This window comes from Plutella xylostella, chromosome 14 (assembly GCF_932276165.1).
Source record: "Plutella xylostella chromosome 14, ilPluXylo3.1, whole genome shotgun sequence".
Classification (NCBI taxonomy): domain Eukaryota; kingdom Metazoa; phylum Arthropoda; class Insecta; order Lepidoptera; family Plutellidae; genus Plutella; species Plutella xylostella.
Genome location: NC_063994.1, coordinates 4745410 through 4765005, shown reverse-complemented (window position 1 = coordinate 4765005; position 19596 = coordinate 4745410). Strand labels below are relative to the sequence as shown.

Sequence of the window (19596 nt, the reverse complement as noted above, 5' to 3'; positions counted from 1 at the left end):
AATTAAAAGGGTCATCGAGTAAGATCAAACACTTGGAATTAACATGACGGAGCAAAAGTATAATTAATTAATGACTTCTGGCTACAGCTTTGTATATTTTATGATACACTGAGTTGTCGAAACCACGACTATCAACCATGCTAAACATGTTAAAGAAAATAAAACTATTTAAAAACACAGCCATAAAAGATGATAGCACTTCACAATCTCGCCATATTTCTCGAGCCATCCGCGAACATGTTTTATAGTATACTTTTATTGCATGCGAGCATGCACATCTTATAGTGTCGTAATTTCGTTTTCACACAAGTACATAAAGTTACTTTAGCGATATTGTTGCAGGAACTGCCAGTTTACAAATTTATTCATAAACGCAATAAGTGCTAAATCGAATATGCTATAAATAACGCTCCGTTTATTACTTTGCATGCTGTTTGCAGTTAATCATTGGACCCATTGCTCTTCAACTAAGTATCGCGGAATTTATTTAATTATGGCTCACTTAAGTTCATCTTTAGCTACTGCTAGTAACCGCTAGACAATAATGATCTATATAGGTTTGCTGCCAGTTTCAAAAACTCTATCTACCGATGACTGGTATTTAATTTCATACACATTAGACACATGGCAAAATCGTATGAAAGTAACTACCTACCAATCATCGTTAGATAGAGTTATTGAAACTGGCAGATATTGACTCAGAAAACCATTACATTTCCACATATGACAAATTGGCAACAAGACAAAAAGTTGATGAAGAATACTCACCGAAACCTTGTTGTAGTCGTGATGGTGCGCCAGGTGGTGCGGCGCGCAGCTCGAGGCCGCGCTGGAGACGCTCAGGGCGTCCCCCTCGCTGGTGGCCTCGGCCTCGTCCCAGCGCCGCCGCCCCGACCCGCTGCGAACAACGCCCGACCCACGCTCAAGCGAAGCAAGCGACACACCCAACCCTTCCCTCGGAGACATCTCTGAACACGTCTCGATACCGCTCTCTGTCGATTCTTCCGCAATGACATCACCCTCCTCCAACTTCGTGTCATTGCTTCCGAACCTAAACGAGTCACTGTGGACCCAGGGCCTTTTAGCCACGCTAGCCACGGTATCCGTGTCAGAGACATCTTCCTCGGAATGCAAAGTCTCGTCATCGGAAGAATCGACATCTTCGAGACAAGATTTGAAAGACATATCGGATTTGACAGTGGCGTTAGAGTTGCACGTATGAAGCGACCAACGACCGGAATGATCTGAAGAGCTCTGTCTCAAGAAATTTATGACATCAGAAGCGTTAGATGATAGGCTAGAGTTGGCAGAATTCATAGATATTTCTTCGGCTATATCTCTTATTGAGTAAGGACGGGAAGACGATGAAATAGTCGATGGCTGAGATATCGAATTCATGGCACTGTAATCGTTTGCAACACAAGTATCTTTAGGCATACTATCGCAAGTATTATCAGTTTTACTAACAATATCAACAACAGCATACGGTTCCTCTAAATTATAAGGCACCGAGTTATTTTTTATCAAAGGCTTATTTACAGTGGACGTTGGTGAAGGAACCAAAGTTATATCAGGAGTTGAAATACTCTTTTTAATTGCAGAAAATTTTATCACAAACATACTTGATTCTCGTTTTTTCTCGTGAAATTTACAATCTTCTTCATCACAGAAACATTGGAATGATGTAGATTGCATTTCTTTGCTTTTGCGAAGAGCATCAATATCTATTGTGACTTTCTCTTCGGCTTTAATAGGAAGTTCTAATAGGTCTTCTGCGCTTTTGTGAAACTTAGGCGGTTCAGGTTTACAGAAGCATATTGCTGTCTCAAAGTAACTTTCTCGCTTATTGGGCACTTTTTCGAAAGGTGCAACGTCACTGTACAGTGTATCTCTATTGAAGATATAAATAAACTCTTGAACTGTCGGTGCTTTGTATATACAATGACCAGTTCCACGAATATGGTAATTAGCAAGCGTTTCTTTTTTAAATTCGTTGTTCCATCTAGGAAAATCTTTATTGATAGAATTTCCATCTAACTCTATATTAGTGAACGTTTTGTGTCTAAAAAGAACTTTCTTTTTTACAGCACGTTCGGCTTTTTTACTTGGGAGCGTGCCTGTCATTGATAAATACATAGATTTATCATCTACCTCTCCACTCACATCGACGTTGTCCATGGCACTGGCTTCAGTAACGTCAGAGTAAGCTGAAGCTGTTGACTGAGTTCGGTGAATTTGAGTTTTATTACTTTCAGATAGCACCTTACTATGTCTAAACGACATTGATTTTTTAGACAACAAAATGTCTTCAAAGTCTGCTTCGTCTGTCAGAGATTCTGAAGATACTGTGGATGAACGACTAATACTAGGGGAACTCTTATCAGTCGCAATAGAATCTATGTCTTCTTTGCTCGGAGCTGATGGTAGAACTAATATTGATCTTTCAGGTGGTTCTGGTGCTTTCCTTAGTTGGGTTTTTGGAACGATAACATTTTCATAGGATACTTTTATGGCATTATTTTCTTTTAGAGGGATATGTGTTCTAGCTGCAGGTTTTGGAGGAGTAGTTTTTACGTCAGTTAGATTTTCGTAAATACTAGTTTCACTGCTATTTTTACGAACAGGAATTATAGGTCTTGGTGGAGGTTTAGGTTTAAGATCAACCTTGTCTAGACTATCATCATTACTTTTTTCAAACTCGTAGGGTTCGTAGCATTCGTTTACTACGACATTTGATTCAGTAGATGCATTAGATTTTCTGGGATTTGTGTTATCTTTATCTCTGGGTTCAAATATACTTAATTTTCGAATAGGATTAATTGCTTCAGTTGGTTTACAATCTTTTTTATCACATTTATTGTTATTTTCGTTGTCTAATTCGATAATTTCTATAGAGTCTTGAGAATCACGAGAATCACTGAGCTCACCATTTTCTGCAATATTTGGAAGAGATGTTTTGAAACCTGGACAGCTTCGATTACTTCTGTTTACAGTTGTGTTTCTATCTAATGTCGACATTCTACCTAAGGATACTGTGTCAAATTCGTCATTACATACTATTTCACCGACTTCGTCATCTTTCTTTTGCATAAAGTCGAAAAATTTACTATTGCCAATTAGTACCGTATTACTAGTATTACTTTTCTTAAGATTATAATTTGTTTTTGCTTCCAACTCTGGCCCAATAGTGTTAGGTATGTTAGGGGCAGAACTAAATTTCGCTTTAATTCCCAGATATTTGTTAGCAAGCCTTTTGACTAAACTCTGAGGCTGGTTTTTATTTGTTAGAATGGATGATGAGGATGATAAGCTTTTATTGTTTTTGTGGGTCTCTTGGGCTTGCCTGTAAAACACATAAGTAACAAAAATAAAATAAATGTGTAAAAAGTGTCTTAAAATAAAATGCGTGAATAAATTATGTATCAATGAATATAATATCTAAAAATCATGCTGTGTACGTAAAAACAAAAGTCAAAGTCAGTTTTCATTACATTTTTCGTAAAGCGTTCCACGAATCCGCAAACAAAACACATGAATTTTAATTTCCAGCGTCCCTCTCATTAGTCTAAACATTTTTCGGACTGCAAAGGCCTGATCCTTTTGTCTATGTTCAAAGGGAGTTCTCGGATATTTTTCTGTTCCTACCTCCCACCTGACCGCTCCCTGGAGTCAAAGTCAGGGGTTCGGAACATTTTAATGAGCATCTGCATTTACAGTTTTTGTTTTGTGCTTTTCCCGACGAAGACGACTCGAGTTTAGAGGAAGATAAGTTGGAAGTTTTTGCGGAAATGCGAAAGTATTTGAATATGAGATCTAGAAAAATGTTTTAATTTAAAATATGAAACGTCAAAAAGCACAACTTCAACGCTTAAAAATATAACGTTTGCTTTTTCACGTAAGTAAGACCATTAATTAGCAAAAGATTATTTTAATTTTAATAACATATACCTACAAGTTGTTCTTAGATACTGCGAAATATACCTACATAATATTATGAACGTATTTTAATTTCTCTGAACGGAGGCTCTCTCTTCACTAGCGCCTAGCGCTCAGTTGAAGTGTGACATCATTTAAATCCGACTCTGTGCGGCTCTTAGCTCAAAGTCTTCAAAGGAAGACCACCGCATGTCATAATTGAGCTGCCACTCCAATTAGCACCAAGATTTGTCCCTCACTGTATTCTTGAGTCATTTCATTAACCTGAACATTTGAATACTTGGTTTGGTAGTTCCAAGTCATTGACTGCGGAAGTTTGCATTATTTAGATTTGATATTTTTAGAGGCATATTTGATAACATCGTTGATCGTTGTAATTTTGAGCACATTGAACGTAAGAGATAAGATAAAAAAACTTAATTTCAGCAATATTTTTTTTTTATGTTTTTTTTTTTTTTATTTCAGCAATACTCGTATAGGCTGCCTCTACTGACTCAGACTCATATAACAGGGCAATAAACTTTTTTCAAATTGCAGTGCAGTATTTTTTTACGAATTTGAAACTCTTATCAATAAACTAGATGCTGAGCAAATGGAGTTTTAAAACATTTTACTTTAAAAAGATGAAGATTATTTTGCATGTAAGCCAGTATTCATTTACTGAAATCACTCGCTACCGCTTTCGCTCAAGACATGCCCCCTGGCCTACAGACCATAGACAGGACGGAGTATCACCGCCATTTCACCAGGAGTGTTTACTGGAAACGGTCCTTCAGTCCCGCATTTACACAGCTCGCTAGCCATTTTTAAAAACCGCTCTTTTACAAACTTAGATATAATCATTTGTGACGTTCTCTATGAATGCAATGGCATGCTGTTTGTGTTAGATCAAAAGCAAACATAACAACTCAAAAGACATGTTTTACAGGCCCATTAATTTTACGGAAGTGTATGTAGATTTAAGTTAAGACATTTTACACTTTACTAGGTGGTTAGGTAATGTATGAGGTTCAGTTTAAAACACAATTGTAAACGTAGAATGAGTAGATGATAGTGAAATTTACTTCACGTAAAATTTGTCTGTTCGTAATTCGCTGGATTTTTATTAAACAATGAGCTAGAGAGAGTCCAACAACGCCAACTTTGCAATTAGTAAAATATGAAATATTCGTCTTCTTTAACTGCTGGTATATCCCTAAATAACGAAGAACAGCAATATTTCAGTGCCAGAAATTACAACCAAAATTTTATGTCCTACAAAACTTTTTTCACATTGGCTCTCGATCTATCGCAAAGTTGGCTTTGTTAGACTCTTGCCAGTAAACTACCGCAACAAAATGTAAGTAAACAATCTTTGCGTGCCTTTTTAATCAAGATATTATTGTAGAAATAAACTACAGCTAAAATAAATTACGACATTAATCATTTCTGCTAGTATTTCATCGGTTTTATGTAAATAAATTCAAATGAATAGACGCACTACGGTGGAATTTCACAAGTGACCCTAAGATTGTTTACCTTTTCTGCCAAATAAGAATGAATGCATTATACTCTACTCACATGCCGACAGTGGTGGGGTATCCCGTGGGACTGTAGTCCTGCACCGGGAAGGGGGGCAGGTCCTCCTCGCTCTCGTATCCGCTGGTCGCCATGTGTTCTGTGGACAACACTATGCATTAGCGATGTGGCTGGGAATCACATGAACTATGTTAGGAATCTCCCCGTGAGTAATAACAATTATGGTGCTGGAAGAAAGTGTAGAGAAGAAATTTTATAATTTTTTAAATTTTTAAATATCTAAGTATAGAAAATAAAAAAACTTTCAGTAAGTAAATAGTTAAGTATACCTAGTTATATTGGAAGCATAGAACAACGCGGACTTACGTTGGGGTTACGGTGTAATATGTGAAATGGCAACAAAATATTTGATTTGAAAAAAACATAATCCGTACTATTACTTAATAAATTGGGCTATGATATACTGATGACTGATTAAATTTATAAATATCGTCGTCGCTAAACTGTACTTCTGCTCATTTAGATCTGGTTCCATTTTGAAATACAGAAATAAGTCCTAAATTCATTTTCTGTATATCGCCGGAGCCCTAAAAGGGCAAACCAATAAGTAAAGGTACCTAAGTAGGTGAGTATCGGAGTTACTAACAGTAACTCACTGTCATTTCTTATCATACCACTCTGACCTCACAATCTTGTAGATAAGAGGTGTTTGTACCTCAGTCTATTTACAAATGATTGTTTATTTAAGTTCGTATTATGTAATTTAGTAAATGACTTAAAGGTCTTAAAGCATTAGCAAAGTAACCGTTACGAAAAGTACTAAATTGTCCAAACTTTACCAAAGCTATCGATCGATTGCTTGGTACGCAGTTTATCGGAATTTCAACAGATGGCAGTACGAGTAGGTAAACATTACTATTTGGTATCTTTATTGCTACGTACTGACAGCAGACACTAAAAAGTAACTTATGGTGTTTGTTTGTACCGAAACCTACCTACTTAGAACTTATTATCTGTAAAAAATGTGGCAGCATTATTTATGAAAGATGAAGTGGCTTTATATCCCCAGATTTCCGCTTTTTTCGAAATTATGCGAATATAATTATTCTGATTGGTCAAGTTCACTATACTTAAAAATCATAATACATCATTATACCTGGTCTAGGGTTGGTTCTCATGGTCAGCCATGGTGCCATAATTATATTCAAGAAATCTGTCATCTTCACTAAATACAAAATGTTTTGCATTCAGTTACATTTCAATAGCAAAACGTTAACCAATCCTAAGTAAAACAAACCTACCAAAATAAATGCCGCACAAAACTCACCAGACAATTCGACACAGTCACAGTTCAAAACTCCTCAGTTAAACAAATATCTTCATTAACATAACAGCACTGTTATTTTGACACTCATAACAACACGTTAACACAGCATAAGAAATCCTTCTTCAAGCTTTGCCAAAGCGTGCAGGTATAAAACTAAATCTTCAATTCATTCTTTGAGGAAAACAAGTTTAAATTCCCACTCGATACCGCGATCAAGCGGTTTGTCCCAGTGACGGCGTTGGTGCTAACTAAAGAATGACTCATCATCGGCCATGTTTATAAATGTACATTCTACTCTTATCGCTTTCTCGTTTTTGATAAGTTTTTAAGGCTCTACCTATACTGTCTACATGTCAATTAGAAATAAGTGTAGATGGGAAACAGTTTTGTCTGAAGTATTTTCATGTGAATTTCGATTGTCCGTTACTAAATGTTTCTTTCAGACAATCGTATTGCAGGTGCAAAAAAGGTTTTTGCCCCTAACGGTGGCTTGGTTAGTGATTGTTCTCAAATGCAAACTGGAGTAATGACCTACTTTACCTCTAACTTTTTGTGTGTGTTTAGTGACAAATAGTCGTGATACGGCTATCGAGACACGAAATTTGTTGCATAGGTACTTAATTATAGTAAGTGACTAATACGCTCTAATGAGGAGATTATACAGAAGATAACTTTAATTGTCCACTTTAAATTCCAAACCTAACTTTGAAAAATGTAGAGTAGGAAGTAACACATATGATTACCTTATTAAGTTTTTTTTTATATAAACAGGGTGGAATTTTATCAGTGATGTTCCCATTGCAAATTCAATATACCCGACTTTCTGAGCATCTGACCCTGAATGGTCTAAAATGGCGCATAATCGCAAACAGTGGACAGTTTATAAAGAGGCATTTGTCTATATAGAAGTTGAACAAAATAAAGCTTACATAATAAAACATGTTAATAGTTAGGTACTCTCTTAATGTAAATTGCCAAAATGTTTATAAAATGTAACATATAACCAACAGATACAAAACTGTAACGTGTCCCACAAGGAACTACACTGGCTCCTCTCTTATTCACCATAAATGTAATACATAGTAAAACCAGCACTGACCTCTGATGATTCTACGTACTCTCTTCGTGGCCTCCTCGGAGTATTCATTGAGGAGGTCATGAACAGTCTTCCCTCTTCGATCGGCCGCGTTCAGATCAGCTCCTTTAGCCAGCAGGATGCGGACTACTGAAGCTTTGCCGTAGTTCGCCGCTTCGTGGAGTGCCGTGCCGTTGTATGTTCTGACGTTCGCGTCTACACCGGCGGAGATCAGGGTTGACACCACTTCTCTGTTGAAAGAAAGGATTGTTAGGATTATTTTTGTTAAGTAAAGTTATGAAGATTGAAGTACTTCAATATATATATATATATTATATATACATATATATATATGTCGCAGGCATCTGGTTTAATCTCCTGTTTGATTGAACCGCTAGCCCGTTCATTGGATGACGCTATTCAGTTGTATGACTAGGCCGAACGTTGATTGTACAAGCGTCACAAAACGTCCAACTAGTTAGCGGACTTAAAATCAGTCAGGTGGTGAATAAAACAAATATGGCGTCTAACAGCGAACAGCTGACACAAAAAGCACTTGTATTGTTATTTTTTGCAAATAAATTAGCTTTAAAGTGCGTTATTTATGTTAAAATAGTGTGACAACATGGATTTACCTATTATTACACCGCCGGCGGATAGTTTCAAAGAAAAAAATGTGCTGAAACAGGATAATTATGAACAACAATATCAAGGTACGTTTATTGTTATTGTTTAGTTAATTTGTGAGATCAGAGCTTTGTAACATAGTCTTTTTGTTGACTCTTGTCTGGTCATGTTCATCCTAACCAGACATTACAAAGTTGCTATACTATATAACATTTAACGACTTCGCTGAATAACGTTCAGTCAAGACGTTGGACGTTACAGTCAACCACTTGACGAGTTGTTCTTTAGTCATTCAACTGAGTAGCGTCATCCAATGAACGGGCTAGCGGTTCAATCAAACAGGAGATTAAACCAGATGCCTGCGACATATATATATTAATCCCGAATATGAATCAATGAATCAAACTGATTGCTATTCACTCCAAAATGTGAGTTGAAAAATCATCAATTTTTAAAAATCAAAGCATTTCCGATTACAACAAAACACAAATTGGTGGAGAGCCGGCACGCATTGGTCATGTAAAAATGAAATATCATAAATATTCATGCCGCGCTGCACTAACGAACGAATTCAGTTTTGAGATGAAAAATCTATATGCTTTCATGTGTGTCTAATTAACATTTTGTAGTTGGGATTTTTGTTTACGCTTCTATGAGCAAACTTAACTATGTAGATGTGCTTGTATGGCCGCAGTCAAAATCACGAGTCTAATATAGCAGACCCTATGATTTTTTAGACAGGTACAGGACAGAAGTACCTAACTGTTTACGTAAATATGCCTTTGTTTTTAAAGATCACCAAAGACGATCAACTTATGTGGCATATAAATTATTGTAGCAGTAAATAATCAAAACAAATACCTACATAAATAAAAATTCGATTTTATGTACTGTGTGTAACATTTTCATACCATCGCGTACCGTACATAGGCAGAAATACTTTAATCTCCCTACACAACACGAATTTCCTAAAGATTATTTGAATAATTTCGTTCCATTCTCGCCTGAATGTTGCGAAAATGATAATAATAATAATACATTGAGGGCAAAATCCTGAATATGCGACGCAAACTGTTACAATCAGGCAAATCTGGCGTCTAACAAACCTCAATTTGGCCGATATTTTAATAGAGACGAAACAAGACGCGCAATTGTTGATTGGTGCAAGTGATAATGATAAGCGATCGACGCTAATAGTACGACGTGCTCTACTTTTGATTGCTTTTAATTTATCAGTGAATATTTACAAATTAGTGAGCGTAGTGTAGAAACTATGAGCAAGAAGAGACTTAAAATACAAACTTAGAAAGAAGAAATCGATGATTGAATCTCAAGAGTTTCTGGCCTCCCTCCGTTCTTCTCCAGGCAACAAGATTATATTTATACGATGAATTAAAGCATTTCGCTTTGACTTTGAATAGTGATACCTTCTTTATACCTGCGTATTGATCGTTAAATTTAGTATTTTTTCTTCTTAGCCACCATCTGATAAAATGGAAATATCATCAGCGGTTATTCCGAAACAAATACATAGTATACCGAACCGCATCGCTACCTCTTATCCCATGAACCCCAACTACATTCGGGCACCGTTTGCCACGTGTTCACAATTTAACCCTTCAACCGTACATGTGGAAAATTGACAGCCGAAACTCAGCGCCGCGAGTGCCGAAAGATTAGATGTGGCAATTAGAAATGGTTCAATTTCACAATAGAACTGGTAAAATATTCACGAGTGATGACGCAGGATGTGGAGATATCAGTGAGATAAAAATACAAAATGAAAGAACCTGACCGATGGTACGGTAAAACCCCCGCCAACGATTATATGACTACACACAAACACTTGACTGAATTCAATCAACATATACATCAACATATACAAATACAATTATACACCCTTCAAATAATAATATAGTTACCTAACGTGTAATTGCCCTAAAATTTTAACCAAGGTCCTTACTTAATAAATACCTCTCTGGTTACCGTTATCATCGTATACTTAAATCAATAACTAACCCGAGTTAGAAACCAAAACCACATCCACCAATGCGTTTCTTAGCTCGTCGTTCATCAACAGACAACGCATAAACCCGCGACAGGCGATTGGAGCGTTATAACGAACGAATGAATATGAATACGGAGTGATTGTGGAGTCCGGACAAGACATTAGCATAGCCGCGTGTGGGGCTGAACCGTGCAGGCATTGTGGCTAGAGAGTAACCTCTACCCTAATGTAAAGGTCCCCAAAATGTGTGTGCTTATTATGATTTATGATAAACAGTGGAACTTTTTATTTGCCTGCCTGAATTTCCACTAGCTCAATCTTACGGTTAGACTTTACGGTTCATGAGCTTTATTCCGTACTTGAGTTCTTCCATACCTAGAGTAGGTTGACGAGGGACACACAATAATATTGATAAGGTAAATAATAATAATATATTAGTAGGACACACAGTTTGGCTTTTAAAGACCTCCTGAGGGACCTCCATGACCCCTTTTCACTCACCCTTTTTACAACACCTGTATATCAAGTTAGTGCACTCACGAGCAATGAAAAAGTTCCACCTGCCATGGCTGTTCCTTATGTTGAGTACTGGAAATTTTTCATTGCTCACAAGTATATTATAATAACCTAAAAGCCACTCACTTATGTCCATTCTTGCTGGCGCGGTGCAGCGGAGTCGCCGAGAACAGTCGTCCGCGACACACGGGGAACCGGTACGGGTCCACCAGTTGAGGACGAGCCCGGAGCAGGTGCTGGACTGTCTCCAACCTGAGGGGAGAAGGGGAGCTTCAGGGGTCAGCTAACAGTGGACGGGTGGGATTAGCTGGTGAAGATTGGCGGATGGAATTCATACGGTAGATACTGGAGGATTAGTCTATATTGACGAAAAACGAACGGATAAGTGCTGTCGTGTAATCGGCACGTTTAATACAACGAGATAGAGTCGTGGCTCGCGCAGTAGTGCTTGGAAACTTTGTTTTCCGTAATATAGAGTGAGACCCACAGGGACGGAGCATTTTTTGCCTTTTCCCAATCATGATTCATGAATTCGTACGAGCATATTATATTGGGTCGCATTGCAATCGTGTTTTAGGTAAGTATATGATAATGCAACCCACTGTACACCGCGGCATACTTACCCTCTAGTGTGCGATACTTCATTTAAAAGGTATTGGAGCTGTTTTTGGAACATATAGTTTTATACAGCATTATCAAGAAAAATACCCAAACAAACTTGCATGAATTCTTAACCCGGCTACATCGGAGTGGAAAACTTCAGCCGTAATTACTCGCGCATGCCCTGAAACTTTCAGAGGGCACTTCAAGTCTGAACTCGGCAAGTTGCTTCGCTTAAGACTATAACTTGTATGATTTACTTCGAAGAATTCCTGAAAGTTCTTTCGGTATGCCTATATCCTATACTACTTGCTTTTGAATTATGGGCTCATGTAGTATTCAAAATATTCCAAGTCATAAGATAGAAGAGAGATCTACTCATGCAAAGGACGTCTGTTAGAGCTTGCTTTAAGCAGTAAGCCCGAATGTTAGACAGAGATACAGATAGATACAATAGACCTAGGTAGGTTGTGTACAATATGTATCTATGCGAGCATCAGGTCACATATTGTATGAGTCGATTTGTCTGTTGAATGGAGGTTGAATACAATAAGCCCGCGCCATTTGAGAAAATTGGTATGAATAGAAAATACATTCAATGGTATGGTACGCAGTAGATACTATTGAAGGAAACAGAATTTAATCTCGTTTTACATAAGAACTAGATGACATTGTATACTTCTTCAATCGATGACTATCAATAGTTTTATTTTCGCATTTTATCAACCCATGTACGAAAACATTCAAATTGCTCTTTTCCATAGAACAACGCGAACTCGGGTGTACCCTACTTTTTACTACTTTAAAGTATGAGGAGTTTTTTTTTACTACAGTCCCCCCAACAGAGCATTTAGTTCAGAGGTGGACAGCTTGCTTCAACCTGAGATCAACAAAATAATATCTACCTGAAATCTCAGATGAACCAGTTTCAATAAAAACATTGCCGGTTGGCCATCCCTGCTCTAGTCTAAGGCCGTGTTTGTATCGATTTAGTATATTTGAAATGGAGTGTCATGCTAGTTTAGTAGGTAGTTTGCAGCGTATCTCGCCGCTAACAGTTTGCCTAGTGGGGGCACGGCCTAATACCAATAACTGACCTGCCATACTGCGCCGCGAGATCCAAGGCGCTCTCGTCCTTAATATTCCGGATGGTGACGTCAGCCCCGCGCGACAGCAGCTGAGCCACCACGTCCACGTTGCCGAACTGTGCCGCTATGATCAGAGCCGTCTCCTGGTCCGAGGTCTGTGGGGAGGAGAGATGTGAGAGCGGTTGCCAGGATTGTAATTTTATACAGGTTGTTGCAAAAAGGGTATACTAAGCCAAAACCTACATGTGCAGCATCGCAAATTTCGAATATCTGATTTCATTTTTGGCTTAGATATAAACATGCTGCACATGTAGTTTTGGCTTAGTATATCCTTCCTTTTGCAACACCCTGTATAGTGACGAAAAACGAACGAACGAGAGCTTTTGTGCAATTGGCACGTTTAATACAAATATATAGGTATGTAATATAGAGTCGTGGCTCGAGCAGGAGTTCCTTCCTTTATTCTGACAAAGCTGGTGACCTGTGCCGAACGAGGTTTGCATATTCAGCGGCACGGTTACAATAGAAATACACTCACCAGCATTAAAATAGTTTCAGTGTCAATAGCACCAAATTACCTACTCCTAAACGGATAAAAAAATAGGTTTTAAAGACGCTTTCGGCAATATCGTAGTTAATTTTTTTAACAGCGCATCAGATTTTACCAACTAAGTAGGTAAAACGAAAATATTGTGTTGTATGTAAGTATATTTTCAATAAATTTATTGAGAAAAATATAAATTTGGTGATACCATTTTGTGAGTGGGAGTGGAACTTTTTCAGTGCTCGCGAGTGTAGGTATGACTTAAAGTTCAAAACAAGGGGTCCTTATACCTACCCATAGGGTTAAAGTTGTCATGAATTTTGCGAAGTGTTTTTCGTGAGATCGTGCCTTCGTTGTTAGGAAAATAAAATTGTTTTAAGGTGTTAAACGGTTTCAGTTTTCGTTGATGTTATAGAATCCCACTTTACTAGGCAGCATACAAAGATCAGGCGACTACATTTAGTTATGATAGAATTGAGATGATTCTCACAATAGCAGGAAGCTAACATAAATAAACACTGCTGCCCATACTAATATTATAAATACGGAACTGTGTTTGTTTGTAACTTCTCCGGTATGCTATGTTTATTTATCCTCAGGCTTATTGTTATTGCTTGTGTACTTATTGATTTTTTATTATTGTTCAGAATGTAATTAACTAAATACAGAGGAAGTTACACTAAGGATGACTTGCACAATAAAATAAACGTATGTAGGTATTTAAACCTGTTGCTGTCTTGCTCTGTCACTATACTGTCAAAGCAAGCGAGCAATAGATTTAAATCTCTTGTGCAATAAGTTACTTTAAGAGCCTGGTTAAAACACCACAACATTATTTAAATATCACTACCTGAACCTACTATCTATTGGCTATTGAGTCCACTACTCATCTAGGCCCACCGGTGACCGGAAGGCCACGGTCGACTGGACACAACGGGTCAAACGCCTTCGACATGATTCACGGTCAGGTTTTGTAAAGGGGTTCTTAGATTTTATCTTGTATCGACAATATCGTGGAGCATGGACTTTAACTGAGTTTTAAATTGTAGCTATATTTTTTAGCCAATAGCTCTCATGTGTACAGCGGATATTTCATGTCTCTATGACTTTCTAAAACAGTGAAATTATACGTACGATTAGAAAGTGTAAAGATATCATAAATCTAGCGGATACTGTTGCCAAAAACTGTAGAAGTGTAAACTTTACACTCACAAACGTTGTCAATCCATCAATCAAATACCTAAGTATAATAATAATTAATCTAAGTAAATTTCTAGAGACTGCCCATGCCGTGGGAACAATCAACTAGCATGGATGAAGAGAGAACCAGGAAACACCCGATGAGTTATAACTATAGGTATAGTATACCACAGACAAGCATAGAGAGGTAACCAAAAAGATCCAGGGGATCACTCTATATGACGAAAAACTAAGTTTCTGAGCGCTACTGCGCCACCACTCTATCTCGTTGTATTAAACACGCCGATTGCACGACAGCTCTCGTTCGTTAGGTTTTCGTCAGTATAGAGTAACGCTCCAGATGCACATATATATAGGTTGTTAAAAAAAGGGAATACTAAGCCGACACCTACATGTGCAGTTATCAAGTTATTCTCCATAGTAAGAAGTCACGTGACCAATAAAGTTTCTATATGGATAATTAATAATTTTTTCGCCAATTTTGACATTCTGATTAAATTTTCAGGCTTATGTATAACATGCTGCACGCGTAGGTTTCGGCTTAATATACCCTTTTTGCAACACCCTGTAGATATGTCGCAGGCAACTGGTTTAATCTCCTGTTTGATTGAACCACTAGCCCGTTCATTGGATGGCGCTGTTCAGTTGTATGACTAGGCCGAACGTTGATTGTACAAGCGTCACAAAACGTCCAACTAGTTAGCTGACTTAAAATCAGTCAGGTGGTGAATAAAACAAATATGGCGTCTAACAGCTAACAGCTGACACAAAAAACACCTATATTGTTAGTTTTTTGCAAATAAATTAGCTTTAAAGTGCGTTATTTGTGTTAAAATAGTGTGACAACATGGATTTACCTATTATTAGGCCGCGGGCGGATAGTTTCAAAGAAAAAAAGTGGCGAAACTAGATAATTATGAACAACAATATGAAGGTACGTTTATTGTTATTGTTAAGTTAATTTGTGAGATAAGAGCTTTGTGACATAGTCTTTTTGTTGACTCTTGTCTGGTGATGTTCACCCTAACCAGACATTACAAAGTTGCTATACTATATCCCATTCAACGACTTCGCTGAATGACGTTCAGTCAAGACGTCGAACGTTACAATCAACGACTTGACGAGTTGTCCTTTAGTCATACAACTGAATAGCGCCATCCATTGAACGGGCTAGTGGTTCAATCAAACAGCAGATTAAACCAGTTGCCTGCGACAGATACATACTCTATGTACATACCCGCTGATCGATGTTCACATGAGGGTTGGCATGCGCGAGCAGCATGGACACCACGTCGGAGTCCCCCTTCCACGCAGCCAGGTGCAGCGCCGTCGCCCCCTTCTTGTCCAGGACGCATGGTGACGCGTCCACCGAAAGAAGTAGAGAGACTATGTCCCTGGAAGAGGAACTGGTTTTAGAGCGATGTTCAGAGATGCCAATGGGGCTGATGATGTCAAATGGCCAACATAATATGAGAAGGTGATGATTAAGCCCGTTTTATCACAGAGCAGTCCCTGAACACTTGTGACTATGGTTAGGCCAAAATGTTCAACAGCATTACAGCGAAAAGTTTTTTTAGAGTGGTCTCTCTCTATCTATCTCTAGATACTTTTCTTTGCAGTGAAAGACCTCACTTGTTGAACTGAGGAGTGAAATTTTAGACTTCAGAGTTTGGGCTATAACCTGTTTACTGTTTAGCATAGTATTAGTTGTATGGGCAATGAGTTCGCATTTGCATAAAAGATATGACTTGGTAGTCTCGGTACCAATCAAAGGTATGAATGAAAGTTTGTAATCGGTACCAGCGCCTGACAGGAGAAAGTAGGCAACAAGTTGTTGAATGGAACCAATCGTGTGGCCATCGGGGCCGTCCGCACGCAATGTTGCAGTCTAATTTACGATTTACGACATTTTCGGGCTATTTATGAAGTAATCGTTGGCGATAGCAGAGTGATATGAGTTTGCGACGATTTTATCGGTGTTGACGCCTTGTGTTGTTGAAAATTTGCAGCATAAATACATAAATAGGTAACATAATGATACAAGTAGCTAACAGACGGTAGGTATAAATTGACAAAAATTGCTGTAAATTTTACTGCAACTTCACTATACAACGATTTAACAGTTTTAACATACTTGTGTCCCCGTAGACAGGCATGATGTAGTGGTGTGTAGCCGTTGTCATCTTGTACGTTAACTCCAGCGCCTCTACGTAAACTGAAACAAAACATAAAATAAGTATGATTAACTACTAATAAAATATAAAAAGTCCGCAGTCGGTAGGATTCGAACCTACGCTCCCAGAGGGAATCTGATTTCTAGTCAGACGCCTTAACCGCTCGGCCACGACTGCTGTGACACATTGGCCGAAAATTAAGAACTGTCAAAGAGACCTTTCATTCAAAGCATAGAACGTAACTTATTTATACAATTTTTCAAACTTATTATTTTTTATGTTTAATATTTTGCGAGCATTATATTTTAAATTTCATAATAGTTACCTATTTAAATTACAAACATAAATTTCTAAAACTTAAAATTATTCGATATTGTGACCTGACCTGACCTACTTACACGACGTGATCTATTATTTGAGAAGGTACGTGTAGTATTATCACTAATAAACCTTTTACTTTGGACCATGTCAAAAATGTCAAGACGATAAATAATTTTTCTAATATAAATTACAAAGATCTTTTATGAACCAGTCCATAATTTCTTACCTATCTTTTCTTAATATTTTTTTTCTTAATCGTTTAGTACTCCAATTCTTTTTAAAATTATAGTTTAAATCACCACAACAGGTCACTATGGGTTCTTTTAATGAACAGGCCATTTCAAATTACACTTTACTTTTATTCACATGGAAATTTCACCCCTAAATCGACTGCACGTTACGTTTATTCTGACGCTAGTTAACGACACAAATCGAATTAATTACAGATTTGACTATTATGGATATTATATATTATGGATACATGTATTTTTTGCCACAGCTGTCTTTAGGAGAGTTTTAAACGCGACTCATCAAAATATTGAAATGACATTACCAGGTTTATGAGTAATCGATAAGATAAACCATAAAACGTATTGATAAAAACACTTCAAGGAGGCCAAGGAAATTACCATTTTTATCTATGAAACAACATATATATTTCGTATTTATTAATTACTTAGTGACCCAATAAATAAATATATAATAAATAACAATTATTTAAATGTGTTTAGTATAAATAATTGGAAAGCCATTTGCTAAAATATTTCTACATATTAGACATCGATTCAGTAGTAATTGCAGACACAAATGTATACAAAATGATACCACAAAATAGGGGACGGGAACCTAATATCTTTACTAGGTACTTCCGAGCAAATACCTAGTTAACAGTAATCAGTGGAAAACATCAAGCGGAGACACTAACTATTGAGCGTAGGATAGGATCCACCTACAAACGATTTTTCTTGTCAGCAAGAATTAGGTCAGATCCTATTTGGCAGTCCTGTGCAAATAACTGTTTTATACTGCAAGTAGTACTAGTAGTACTTGTTTCGTCGTATTATATAGAACCATAATATATGTACATATATGTATATATCTTCTTTGTTTTTAAAGTTCTTTAATTCTTCAATCGTGTATCCATTTTAATAATGTTTGAAATAGAATGTACCACGACGTTTACTGGCTTGCATAAAAAAACTATCTTCATCGATAATATGTGCAAATTATCGGTTTCAACTCAGTCCACATTATTATAATGTGGATATTAACCGATAGTTAACATTATGAATCACAATTGTACTCAGCCATCAGTAACCAACTACAATGATTTTTTGAAGTACATAATTATATATTCCGCTGTCATTATATCCATCAACTCACTTTTATGTTATGATAGTTTTAATATCATCTTGGTTATTTTTTAATTACGACATAAAACTTAGTGGTACTAACCTTAACCTCCTTCGTAATTTTCTAAACATGTCTTTGTTGAAATATGGAAACTCGAATTTCATTTTATAACACTATATTTCACACGTTTTTCCCATAACACAATATTTTTACTTAGCATTATCAGTAGCACAATTGTATTGCTCTTGATATTGTAAAATGTAAGTAATATTCATCTTAAATTTACACAAAGGTCGACTGAGCTTTCCAACGGTTTTCATTGACTAAAGTAATGCCGGCCACTCTGATGAATCATAGGATCACAGAACAGGGTCGCCTCACTTGATGCTTTTTTTTTTCTATTGCGGTAGTTTTTGCGCTAGTATAACAGTACCAAGAGAACCTCTGTTCTAATTCTCTCTTAATTACCGCTCAAATGATTTTTTATATTATTTACTGTTTTCAGTGGTTTATTTATAAGTAAGGAGGTATTTAACTTCAGTATGAAATAATAATACAGAGATAAAAAAGTGTTGTATAGGTACCTAGATACTGCGGGTTTTTTAATACTTAATTATGAATGTTTACCTATTATAATACTGAGTCTAAATTCTAATATAAGTGTTTGAGTTTAATGTATCATGGAATAAATTTGGTACCTAAATAGCGATGTGTTGGATAGATAGGTAAAAAAGCACTAGACTATCATAGTAACACTATCAAGTACATATTGAACAAAATATAGATCAACAATGTTACAATCGAACTTCTGAGATCATTGAACGATACTGAAATAGATTTGTGAGGCAATCATTGGATGGCTGGAATTCGTCAGTTAGTGAAACAGTAATGAATCATAACAAATATTTAATAAACAATACGAATCACATAGGAGATAGGCAGTTATAGATATACCAATATATATAGATGACCCAATATAGAAAATATAATTTTATTGTTTAAGCTCATTCACATTTTAAGCACCTTGAAATCGGCTGAATGTATAGAAGTAGGTGCTATATGAAATAAAATTACGCTCATTCTATTATACATGGACACGAATCCAGCTAAGTTCAACGTTCGTTACTGGACATCGATTGGTGCCTGGCTATGAGCCAAACACTTTACTACATTCAAATTATTGTCTTATCCGATTTCCATTCTTAGATAATGCAACCTGCACTTTTGTGTTACCATAGAGGTACCTAGGTATGATGACAATTTGATTTAATTGTATTGTTCCATTGTTACTCATCTATTTACTCCTGTA

General features: G+C 36.9%; 1 protein-coding gene and 1 non-coding gene across 4 annotated transcripts in view; both read right to left on the bottom strand.

Moving 5' to 3' along the window:
* Window positions 1-19596, bottom strand: part of LOC119690311 (ankyrin repeat and sterile alpha motif domain-containing protein 1B) — an 88608-nt gene that overhangs the window by 67349 nt on the left and 1663 nt on the right. The window contains exons 1-8 of one of the 3 annotated variants that reach the window (XM_048625429.1): window positions 17161-17350; window positions 16574-16654; window positions 15677-15833; window positions 12705-12850; window positions 11134-11259; window positions 7881-8107; window positions 5497-5593; window positions 769-3343 (exon numbers count right to left, since the gene is read on the bottom strand). In XM_048625429.1, coding sequence (XP_048481386.1) covers window positions 769-3343; window positions 5497-5593; window positions 7881-8107; window positions 11134-11259; window positions 12705-12850; window positions 15677-15833; window positions 16574-16654; window positions 17161-17273 — 3522 coding nt within the window. In that variant the 5' untranslated portion in view covers window positions 17274-17350. Of the gene's footprint in view, window positions 1-768; window positions 3344-5496; window positions 5594-6781; window positions 7452-7880; window positions 8108-11133; window positions 11260-12704; window positions 12851-15676; window positions 15834-16573; window positions 16655-17160; window positions 17351-19596 lie in introns of those variants that run through there. The other 2 variants (XM_048625430.1, XM_048625431.1) reach the window with 2 other exon arrangements.
* Trnas-aga lies at window positions 16709-16790 on the bottom strand. Its single transcript has one exon. It is a non-coding gene; the product is annotated as a tRNA-Ser (tRNA).